The sequence below is a fragment of the Oryzias latipes genome, chromosome 2, assembly GCF_053564925.1.
Source record: "Oryzias latipes strain Hd-rR chromosome 2, Olatipes_Hd-rR_3.1".
Classification (NCBI taxonomy): Eukaryota; Metazoa; Chordata; class Actinopteri; order Beloniformes; family Adrianichthyidae; genus Oryzias; species Oryzias latipes.
The window spans coordinates 22,350,958-22,363,604 of record NC_136238.1 but is presented as its reverse complement, the minus strand read 5'-3'; the positions used below and the strand labels follow the sequence as shown (position 1 = coordinate 22,363,604).

Genomic DNA, 12,647 nt, shown 5'->3' with positions numbered 1-12,647 from the left:
GTCGTGAGTTCAAACCCAGGCCGAGTCATACCAAATACTTTAAAAATGGGACCCAATTCCTCCCTGCTTGACACTCAGCATTAAGGGGTTGGATTAGGGGGTTGAACCACCAAATGGTTCCCGAGCATGGCTGTGTCTGCAGCTCACCGCACCCCCAGGGGATGTGTAAAATGCGGAGAACAGATTGTGGAACTTTTACTTTACAATAAGAACCGTCCAATTTATAAATTCAAGAACAAGTTTGCCAAATACCCTTGGTTAACTACCGGTCTATAAAATGCTTGTAAAAACGTAAATAACTTCAATAAAAATTCTTATAACAAAAGACATAAAAAAAGTGTACTTTAATAATCTACTTAATGAAAATAAAAACTAGGTGAAGCAAGTTTGGGAAATATTAAATAACATTATTAAAAACAGGGGGGGGGGGATCCCAGATTACTTTAGAGATGAGAAGGCGCCTTGGGGTGAGAGCTACTTGGCAGTGGTCTCCCTCCCATGGTTGCCCTATGGAGTGGGCCCCCCCTCTTTCGGTTTTATTTGCACCTTAGACATGTAGGGCCCTTGGTAGGGGGGGTGCTTGGACATCACTGCCAGCAAGCAGCAGATGTCCTCCTAGCACCCTACCCGCCAATTTTAACCGCACCTTAGACATTTAGGGCCCCTTGGTGGGGAGGGTGAGGGGACATCACTTTCAGTAATCAGGAGATGTCCCCTCAGTGCCCTACCCGCCAATTTTAACTGCACCCCCCTTAGTACACACACCCTCTACACCTCAAAATATACATTCAAACATAAACACACACATGCACACACACACACCCTTACAAACACACATACACGCACACACATTTTGCAAAGAAGGTGGGACCTAAGACCATCTGTCCCCTACCCCTTCCCTGGTGGGGGGTACGGGGCCCTTGGCAATGGCGGCCGTGTCTCCTGGGTGCCGGTTTCCTGGGCCCGGCAATGCTCCCTCCGCGCAGGGGGGGGGGGGTTCACATAACACCTGAGCCGGGGGTGTCCGTGTCCCTGGGGGGTGGGTTCTGGTCCTTGCCCCTGAGCGCTGGGCCCTGCCAAATTTCCAACTGTGGCCGAGCCTGGTCGGGCCATCTTTACAACACCCTTCGTGGGCCCCCCTTTTCCCTGGGATGCTCCCCTCCTGGCGGTGGCGGGTGGCCCTGGGCTCGCTCCTCCCTGGACCAACAGTGGGCCGGGCGGATGGCTGCCTGGAGTGCGGAGCGGGTCTCCCTTGGGGGGTCCTGGCTCGTACCTGGGGTTGGGGGATTCCCAGAACTCCTGGGTGGTGATGGGGTGCTCGTCTGGGGCTGTGGGCCCTGCGTTGGGCTCTCCCGGCGCGGCGGGGGGCTGCTCTCCTGGTTGGGCTGGGGCGGCGCTCTCTTTCCCCCCATGCCTCCCTGCTCTCTTGCTCTGGGGGCCTCGCGGCGGTCCTGTTTGCCCTGGCCTGGGTGGTGGATGTGGACGCCGCCCGGGGGGCGGTTGTTCCCTGCCTGCTGCTGCTCCGGCGGGGGTCTTGGTGTGGGGATGGCTGGGCACTCTCCCTCCTTCTTTACACATTCCACCATCCATTTTAGAACATAAACACTCACCTGAGCACAGCTCAGGTGAGCACAGCTCACAGCTTCCAGATCATGTATTTTCTGATGGAGTGTCTCATTCTCTGTGCGAAGCACGGTGAGCGTTTTCTCAGCCAGTGAAAGGCGATGGTCATGATCAGAGCTAGCTTCTTCAACCTCCTGTATCCGAGCCCTGAGATTCGCAAAAGATGCTTGGGTTGCAGCAAATGACGCCTCGAGCTTGTTAAATCTTTCTTTCATTGTTTTATTCATGCTCCGAATTGCTGAGAGGACGTCTGCAGGCTCTGGGTCCGGGCAGTCCGGTCCGCTAGCTGAGTCAGAGGCTAGCACGGCATCGTCAGCTATCTCAGGCGGGTTAGTCTCCACTTCCGGAGGTTTTAATGGCTTCTTCCATTTTTCGTTTTTATCATTTTAACAAAGAAAGTAAAAAGCTCACAACTGCAGCTGTAAAGATTTATTCCAAAAAATCTGTAAATCGCAAAAATGTTCGGAGAGAGTGGAGAGCTCGGTGAAAACACGTCTACTCCATAGGCGTTCCCATTCGCACCCCCCACAGAAATTAAATTCTTAAGGGTTGTTATCGATAACAAACTATGTTGGAAGTCTCACATCAGACACATACAAACTAAGTCTAAAAAAAGTATTTCAATCATAAATAAATCTCAACATATATAAGAATACAACAGTAGATTTTTATTGTACTGCTCCTTAATATTAACTATATTTCCCCTGCTGTATAGAATTTAGGGGGAATATTTATAAGAGCTCACTATATCCTCTCTTTATACTTCAAAAACGAGCCGCCAGAATTGTACATAAAGCTGACTTTATTGAAACAATTAATTTTATCAAACCTTAATCTTACAACTGTATGAGCCTGTTGATTTTTTACACCACTCAACTCTATACAGAGCCAGTGAGAAATCATTACGATTCAATATCCAAAAACAGTTCTTAGAAAAGGAAGGAGGCTACAAACTGAGGGGATAGGAACTTCAAGATCAAATTGATAAGAACCACAAAGAAAAGTTTCTGTGTGTCGGTGTGTGGCACTAAACTTTGGAACGGGTTAGGTAGTGAGCTCAAACAATCTTCAAATATTCAAATATTGAAGAAAATGTATAAAGAAACTCTGATTTCACGATGTAAAGATAAGAGGAGCTAAGGATCAACAGGTGTTGAATTCCAAATACATGTGTGAACTTGGTGAAATAATCAAAGCGTTTTTAATTACAACCAACAAGTGTTACATTGTGTAATGTGCAACAATTATTACTGAAATGTTTTTTAACACAATCAATAAGCTATTGATTTGTTTACGTGATCTGCAATGTGTAGCAATAATTACTGGTTTATTGTGATAATGTGCTCTAATAATAATCAATGATTATTACCTAACGGTTACCGTTACTGTTAACTGATGATTGATTTCTGAAGATAATCAATCATGTCTAGGTAGTGGATTTTGGAACTTCAAAAGAATCTATCTGATCAGAACCGGATTACAAAAACTGTGTAAAACTATAAAATTAACTAAATCAGTGGGGGTGGGATTATATAACTCCTTTTTTCCCACTCCTTTTCAAGAAATAAATCAAGCTCTACTTGACTGTAGTTAATGATCTTTTACACTTAATTAAGCAAATGGGATTTAAGTGTCTTTTTTGTAAGTTCTTTTTTATGTTTTTTTTATCTATACATTTCTATATTTCTGTAATGAGTTGGATAAATATGAGTACATTCTTTATTGCTTCGATTACAATGCTTGAAATCAATCAATTAATCCAGTGTTTTTCAACCTTTTTTGAGCCACGGCAAACTTTTACTTTGACAAAAATTGCGCGGCACACCAGCATCCAAAAAAAAAAAAAAAAGTAGAAACTCCTAGTCTGTCTTGATCTACAGCCCTCCCCTCCCCCGCAATCTCACGTTCATTTCTGTGATAATTGTGGCAGAAAAAGCGAAAAGTTAAAGCTGTTTTTTCTAAAAAATGAAATAAAAGTAAAGATAGAAAATGTAAAAACTGTTTGATGTGTGTTCGTTGGTTTCAGGACGTTTGACAAGGACGGCTCATTGTGCGCTGAGGCGCTGTCCCTTTAACCCTGTCCCTTTAACCCAATGCATCATGGGAGATGTAGTGTGATAACTGCCGTAAAAGGGCAGAAAGACTATCTTCTCTGAGCTTCATTGTTTTGTTCACTTGTTCCACAGTCTGAGACCGGATTCTGTGGAAAGCTAAACCACTAAAGACGAGCTTTAGCCGGTATTTTTGTAAGAACTGAGCGACTTTTTGAGCTAAATTGGAACAACGAAATTAAGACTTTAACCACTTCTGATTGGTCAGACTGATGACATGTGATTAAGCATTCAAGAATGATTGGCGGAGACAGTTAAAGGGGCGGGACTTTTCCACAAACAGCTTTAGGAGCAGCTAAATCGCGGTACCGTCATTCTTCTCAAAAAGTCTTTAATAGAATCAAATAAACACAAAGAAAAAATAATTGTATGATCTTTTATATTCCTAACTACTCAGTGTTTTATCAGGGCCTGTTTGGATGAACAAAAAGCTGATATCCTGGAGATGGGAAATGTTTTTAGATCAGTGAATGAGGGCAATTTCCCACGGTACACTTGACCATCTCCCACGGCACACTAGTGTGCCGCGGCACACTGGTTGAAAAACACTGAATTAATCAATCAAACGATCAATAAATCAAGTGCTCAGTGCTTCGATGCTCAGTGAGCATAGAAGGTTTGAGACCCCTGTTCTAAAACATAAAATTCCAAAGAATAGACAAAACTGATATCAACCTTTTGACCAGCCCTAAGGCCAGATATAATCACACACCAGGCTGGATTTGCCCCGCAAGCCTGAGGTTTGACACAAATGTCCTAAAAGATTTCTGGCATCAGAAAAATGAACTTTGGGAGCGGAATAACAAGCTGAACCGCTTAGACTACCAGCAGAACCAGCAGAAACCCTATGACTAACAGCAAAACCATCTGAAACCCTTAGACTAAACGCAGAACCAGCTGATACCCTTAGACTAACAGCAGAACCATCAGCAGCTCCTCTGCAGGGCTACATTCAGACATTTTGGGCCCTGTGGATCCTCATGTTTTTCAAGGCCCTTCTACAGTTTAGAGATTTCAATATGATGCCTGGAGTCATCGCTTTCTCCAAAAGTCTGAAGTGACCCTGATTTTCAGCAGAGAGTTTTGACCTGCAGACAACTTGACCTCAACTTTCAGCGCCGCTGATAACAGCTGCAGAAGAAAAAGGACCTTTATCTAATGTCTGCAGACAAAAGATCCAAGAGAACTATAAACTCTGTTTAAACCAAGAAGAAGGAATACCAACCTTGGACGATCGACATGGATATGGACCCTTTTTTATTTCACAGCATTACCTTACTATAAAAAATTAAAATATATAAATAAATCAAAAACGCTTAATCTATTATTGAAGATGGTTATAATGACTGAATTCTAATTATATTAGTTCACTTGATCTAAAAAGTCATGATTTGTTATGTTTATTTTCTGATTGTGTTATTTTTTTAATCATAAACATGATTTTTCTAATGAAATTAATCTGAATATATTTTAGATAACGGATCTGTATTGTGGTATTTTATTATACAAAATAGTTATAACTACTTTACATAAGTATGAAGTAATTCATCATTGTCATGTGATTTATTGATACTTAAGCATACGTAATGAACTGAAACTGTGTTGGTAAGGCATTGTTATCAGATGATAAGGTTATGAACCGGATAATGATAAATCATGTCATAAAATGGTTACGGTTCCTTCCACACCCTTTCAAACAATCTTTGATGTAATATCTAATTATCCTAAATTTGATACGTCTTTGAATGAATGTATGAATGCTTATTGTATTGTTTTGTAAATTATTCTGTGATTGCTTGAAGTATACCATTTCAAATCAAAATCAAATAAAATGTCAGTAAGTGCTTTCAAAGGAGAACTAAAGACTTTTTTAGCAGTTTTTCTGCACAACCTGCTTTTTCCAGAAGAGAGAACGGAAAGTTTAGCTCTGCTTCATTCTTTTCTTGTGGTGAACATCTTTGAGTTTCTGCTGTTGGAAAAATCCTTAATGTCTCTTCTGCAAGTGAATCAGCAACTTTGCTTTCTTGAATCTTGTCATTTGAAAATGCATTATAACCCTTGTGCTAGCCTACATTGACATGTTCTCCCTACCATGACAAAGGTGGATAAAGGTGGAAAGATTTCATATAATCCATGGAAACCCTTGAGGTACACAAATCATTGAAGAAAAAAGGTTCAGTGCACTGTCTAGTGGGTCTAGATGACCCAACTCCCAATGTTAAAGTGCCTAGGATAGCACAAGGGTTAAAATTTGGGATTCAAGATGAAGAAATACAATTTCATCTGAATTTTTTAAATAAAAGCTTTAAATCTAAGCAAAATCAATTGGATTTTAAATTGTCTTTTTTTTTTATATGACAATTTTCTTTTTTCAAATGAAGTTTATTTTCCAACTGTCAGTTCCATCGGCATTTTTGCCGTGCATTGTAAAAATGTATCTCGGAATTAATAATTCATGATGATAAATGATATTTCGATTCCTCGTCTGTTTTAACTTTATTTTAAAGTCATTTCAGATTTACTGCATTTTGATTATATTTTATCATCATGTTTTTGGGTCCAAATCTTAGAGCTAAGATGTAATCTGTCAGTCTGTCATCAGGGGGGGTCCAACCTGAGAGAATGTATCAAGTTGCTGGACCTCCAGCTGCATCACTGCTCCTGAACACACTTTTCTGTCTGATTTCAGGATGAGGAACTGCAGTTTGTCAGAGATCAGCTGTGAAGCTCTGCTCTCAGCTCTGAAGAAATACCCATCCAATTTGACAGAACTGGACCTGAGTGAGAACAAGAACCTGAAAGATTCAGGACTTCTTCATCTGTGTGGTTTTCTGGAGAGTCCAAACTGCAGACTGCAGACTCTGAGGTCAGACTCCATGTTTCAGTTGGGTTTAGATCAATATGATGACAAAGTTGTGTTGACCCACAGTGAGCAGAAATATCCAGATTCTGATCTGCAGCAGCATCTTCCTGCAGCTGCTTGTTCTCTTCAAAGATCTGCAGAAGAACTTCTTCTTTTCTTCCTGCAGCTGCTTGTTGCAAAGCTGTCTGCTGACATTTGTGCTCCTCAAAGTTCTGCTTGCAGCTGTGAGCTCTTCTTTGTGTCTCAACTTTGGTCCAACGGACGCCTTTAAAGAGCGTGCAGAAGAAGCAGCCGTGCACGCTCACACGCACTCTGAGTCCTGCTGTGTTTCAGCAGATGCAGCTGAGAGTCCAGCGGCTGATGTTTGTGAGCAGACAGTGACAGAGTCATGCTGCAGCTGGATGCTGCTCTGACGGACACATCCTCCACAAACATCCTCACCTTTTCATCCACAAACATCATCACATCATCCATCAGAGCTCCCAGCAGCTTCTGACTCTTCATTCAGAGCCGAAGTCATGGATCGGGGATCAATATCCAACATTTGCTGCTGACTCTTCCTCATCACTTCCTTCTTCTCTCTGCTTTGATCTGTTGGAGTTGAAATTCTCTGCTTGAAGGGCTGCAGCAGAGAAGGACTGGAAGATCATCTCCTGAAATATCCTGTATTGATGATGTCATGGAATATACATCTATAGAGATTAGTAAGGAAAAAAACAGAGTGACATCAGTGTCAGTTGCGTGTATCTAGCCCCGCATCAAACATTGAAACTTTCACAAGTGCTATCGAAAACATTTGTGCTAATATTTCCAAAAGCATTTGGAAATATTTCTATGTGGAGACTTTAATATAAATTGGTTGAACCCAAACAATCACACCATGACAGAAGATTTTAGTCATAGAATGTAAAGTTTTAGCTTATATCCATTAACAACAAACCGAGCAGAATAACAACAAATAGTGGGACCTTGATGGATAATATATTTACAAACTACCTAGAAAACAGGATAAAAAGTAGACTGTTGATGTTGATGTCAGTGACCACCCTCTGGTATTTGCAAACTATGAATGATTTTGTAGATAAATAAAAGAAAAAAGGCAAGTAGTTTACAGAAGAAAACTAACATAAAAATCAATAAATGAATTTAAATCAGAACTTCAAGAACAAACTTGGAAAACCCTGTATGGAAGCAACGATGTTAACTCAGCTTATGAAAATGTATGCAGGAGTTTACATCAATATACAACAAAAACTGCCCACTTACAAAATCCAGTAGTAGAAAACAATATAATAAAATTCCATGGAGGACAACTGGACTGAGAAATGCATGCAAAAAAAACTGTTTATAAAAAAGAATTCCTAAAAAATAGAACTGTTGAAGCGGAGCAGCGACAAAAAAATGTTTAAACAAATTAAACAGTATAATGAGAGGTATCAAACAGTGTCATTATAATACAAAAAAAGAAATGAAATTATCCAGACTTTGCAGTTGTTAAAATGAGATATGCAGTAATATTCAGGATATGACAAGGGAGTTAATGAATATTTTGTAAAAAAAAAGGTCCAAAGGTAGCCGACGAAATGAACTGTACTACTAAATCAGAAATAAAACAGTCAAACACCAGATAAGAAACCAGAAACCTGTGGAAGCAAATTAAATTCTAAAAATCATCAAAGAATTGAAAAACAAAACATCTACGGACTATAATGGATTGATGGATTGATATGATGGTGACAAAAAAGTTAATTGATTCCATTGTTGACCAGCTAACCTGCAATTTATCCTCTCAAAAAGGAACATTTCCAAAGAAAATGAAAATAACAAATTACAGACCAGTGTCTTTACTGGAGGAAGCTCATTTCAGCCGCTTGTATTCGGGACCTCGTTCTTTTAGTCATGACCCATAGCTCATGACCATAGGTGAGTGTTGGAATGAAGATCGACCAGTAAATTGAGAGCTTTGCTTTTTGGCTCAGCTCTCTCTTCACCACAACAGACCGATACAGCGACTGCATAACTACGGACGCCGCTCCGATCCGCTTGTCAATCTCACGCCCCTGGTCTTCCCTCACTCGTGAACAAGACCCCCAGATATACAAACTCCTCCACCTGGGGCAGGGACACTCCCTCCACCGAGAGATGGCAAACTACCTTTCTCCGGTCAAGAACCATGGCCTCAGATTTAGCCGTGCTGACCCTCATCCCAGCCGCTTCACACTCGGCCACAAACCGCCCCAATGCACGGTGGATGTCCTGGCCTGATGAAGCCGACAGGACAACATAATCTACAAAGAGCAGAGAGGAAATCCTGTGGCCTCCAAACCAGACCCCCATGTGGGCATTGAAGTCCCCCAGGAGGACAATGGAGTCCCCCATTGGGGCACTTTGCAGTACGCCTTTGAGAGATACCAAGAAGGTCGGGCACTCCGAAATGCTGTTCGGCCCGTAAGCCGAAACCACAGTTAGAGACCTGTCCCCCACCCAAAGGCGAAGGAGCATGACCCTCTCATCCACCAGGTTGAACTCCAACACTTGGCGGCTGAGCTGGGGGCTCACGAGTAACCCCACACCAGCCCGCCACCTCTCACCTTAAGCAACTCCAGAGTGGTAGAGAGTCCAACCCCTCTCTAAGGACTGTGTTTTAGAGCCCAGGCTATGTGTGGAGGTGAACCCGACTATATCCAGATGGTATCTCTCAACCTCTCACACCAGCTCAGGCTCCTTCCCTCCCAGAGAGGTGACGTTTCGTGTCCCAAAAGCCAAGTTCCATGTCAAGGGTTTGGGCCGCAGAGGCCCCGCCCTTGACCGCCACCAAAACCACATTACACTGGCCCCTTTTGAGGTCTCCTACGGGTGGTGGGCCCATGGGAGAGTGTTCCCACGTCCTTGATCTTTCCTTTCATTAGGGGTTCTGAACCGCTCTTTGTCTGGCTCGTAACCCAGGACCTGTCTACCAGGGGCCTAAGCCCCAGACAGCTTAGCTCCTGGGATCACTCGAGCTCTCAAACTCCCTCACCACGTTAAGGTGGCGGTTCAAGGTGTGGTCATCGATATGAAAAAGGCTTTTGACACCATTGATCATAACATTTTAGTAAACAAACTGAAAAGATATGGAATAGGAGAACTGGCATTAGCAGTTACATTAAAAACCGGCAACAGTTTGCACAACTGGAAAATTGCAAATCCCCCCTACTAAATTTAAGGTGTGGAGTACCACAAGGGTCAATATTAGGTCCAACACAAACAATATCTAAATGGCATACACATGGTGTAGGTGTAAAATGAATGCTTTGTTTTTAAATGGAACTAATCAAACAGTTTAGTTGTGAGGTATTGGGGCCAGGGCGGTTTTAGTTTTTAGGGAAACAAAAGAACTGGTCTGAAAACGTTTTTTAGGATTCGTTTGTTTTTATAGAGAATAGGGCCCCCAACTGTTGAAACAGCAGTGACTTCTAAACCCTAGTTTAACCAAACAATGCATTCTGCGCTTCATATCATCGTCATCAACCACGTGATCTGCGCTACTTGACACACATCCCGAAACATTTTGCCCAACCACTCTGCTTCACGAAGGTGAAACAAGGGCCGGAGTGTCCCTGTCAAATAGGCCATCCCTAATAAATGCCTTTTCTTAATTATCTGAAAAAACTGTTGCATCAGGATCTGTAGGAAAAGATCTGTCCGCTTTTCAGACTTTTCCATGCATGTTCAAAAGTCGTGAAAAACAAATTTTAATTCCCTAACAAAAGTTCTCGAACAGATTAAAACATATTTAAGACAGAGCTCTGGGTCTCAAACTCTAAAGCCTACAATGAGAACAAGTTACAGGCGTCTTAGGATGCAGGCCGGCTGGGGACAAAGGAAATTCTTCAGAGCAAACTTTATCAATGGCGGATCGGGCATCCTCCAGTCTCCATCTCCCGGACACACGGATTCGCTGAGAGAGGGGCCGCCTGCCATATTTGGAAGTGCACGTCATCAAAATGGCCACCAGATCTGCACACACTCAGTTTGGACAGCAAAAATTCCAGAGTAGGGCGCTGGGGCAGCAGGTCAACTTCTTGACATGAGAAGGGTTTTATTGCTCTGTTCCCATGGTTTGAATCTACAACCTAGATCAGGGGTGTCTAAAGTTTTTTTGGTGAGGGCCAAATACAGATACATGAGCAAACGTCCGGGCCGCACACAAGAGGTGACATATTTACACATGATTACTGTGTATTTCTAACTCACTTATAATGTGGAGAACAGTGCTCTCAGTGGGAGCAGTGATGCTGATCTGTGCCACATAAAACATGAAACATTGACTCAGACGATGAAACCTCATTCCAACCAGGCAGTTCAGAACGGATTTATTGAGCAGCTGAAGCCAGCAGATCTATACATAGCCGTTAGTGTGGTTGACTGGCAGAGCGCACGATTTTGTAGTTTATAAAGTAAAGAGTCGACTGTTTTCTCAGAAAAGTAGACCAAAAAAAAGGGCTTATGGGTGACCAACCAGGACAATTTTAACATTAAACGCACAGAATTTAAAAAGCTTCATTTTACACTCTGTGACAAAATTTGCAGCTATGAACAAAAAAAGAAAAATCCAAAAACAAAAGTTATTTTTTACATAAAGGGAATATTTTTCACAGTTCAGAATGCATTTTCGTCACCTTTTAGGTTCACTGTATCTCTGTGAAGCGTGCAAACATGGCCTTGCGAACAGCATCCTTGTAGGTGTCAGACGGAGACAGCTCATAGGAGCTTCCTTTACTTCCTAAAGGCCCGTACAAACCGGGACGAAAATTCGCCAGGCGTTATTCGCCAGCGTTTTTCAACACGTTTTTTGTGTTCACACCCAGGCGATTTTCGCTGACGTTGAGCCGAGCGAACATGCAATTTCATTCCCTGACATTAGATGGCGCTTAATGTAAAGCAGAAATACTCCTGTACACAAGGTGGCGCTGCGCAACTTTACGCTTCTTAAAGTCGCTTTTCACTCAGTAGAAGAGAGCAAGTATTTACGCACTTGTCAGAATCATACAAAGAAAACATGAATATTTCAAGCACCAGTTGCTCCAACTGGTGCTTGGTTCGGGGATATTTTAGAATGTCTGTCATTATTTCTTCGCGGCTGTGTAGATGCAACTCGGCGTCTATCTTCTTCGCTGGTATGTGTGCTCAGCAAGGCAGTTTTGTGTTTGAGCGCCCCCAAGTTGTGTTTTACTGTAACTTCAGAGGCTCCAGACACGTGTGCAAAAGCGCCATTCTCATTGGTCGAATAGATTTCGACGCAACGCGTCAAAAAAAAAAATGAACCCGAGGCGTTTTTTTTTTTTTTTGACGCTTTGACGTGTGGCGTTTTTTCGCATCGGTGTGCACACTATCATTGGTGCCCTTTGTTTAGTCACGAGGCGTTAAACGTCGGCGAAAATCGCGCGCAAAATTCGTTCCGATGTGTACGGGCCTTAAGCCTGTGCCCTTTGAAGCGCAGGGGAGATTTCCTCCAGGGCCGAAGGCGATTCTCTTGCGGGGTTCACTTTCCTGTTCAGAACCCTCAGCCACAAGAGTGGATTAAGAACGACTCCAAACAGTTATTCTGGGGGGGAACACCTTCTATTTATTAAAATGCTCCGTCCTCCATACACACAATATATCGACCCCCCACACCTCCGCTCCGTGCTCACACACCCATCTCCACCTGCACGCACTCCTCCCCCTGTCTCTCGTGGCACGCACCCCGCTCAGCACACACACACTCCGCAACACACCTTTCTGTGACCGACTCCATCTAGTGTTGAAACTGAGAAGTTCAACAGAGTTGAGCTCAAGCGCCATGTGCGGGCCATATTCAATTATATTTTCAAAATTTGCTGCGGGCCAATAAAAACAGACCCGCGGGCCGCAGTTTGCCCGCGGGCCGTAGTTTGGACACCCCTGACCTAGATGGTTTAAAATGTCTCTTCAAATGAAGCTAAAAGAGAGTCTGCATCTGCAGTCATAAATTCTACCCACATAAATGTCAGAGCAAGATGTACCTTCAGGGTTCAAAATGAGTTCAC

General features: G+C 42.7%; 1 protein-coding gene across 3 annotated transcripts in view; it reads left to right on the top strand.

The window, feature by feature from the left end:
• Window positions 1-12,647, top strand: part of LOC144986480 (NACHT, LRR and PYD domains-containing protein 12-like) — a 171,154-nt gene that overhangs the window by 31,841 nt on the left and 126,666 nt on the right. For 2 of the 3 annotated variants that reach the window (XM_078933958.1, XM_078933961.1), the window contains exon 12: window positions 6,424-6,600. The exons of the other annotated variant lie outside the window; for it this stretch is intronic. In XM_078933958.1, the coding sequence (XP_078790084.1) occupies window positions 6,424-6,600 (177 nt within the window). The remainder of the gene's footprint in view (window positions 1-6,423; window positions 6,601-12,647) is intronic. 3 annotated transcript variants of the gene reach the window in all.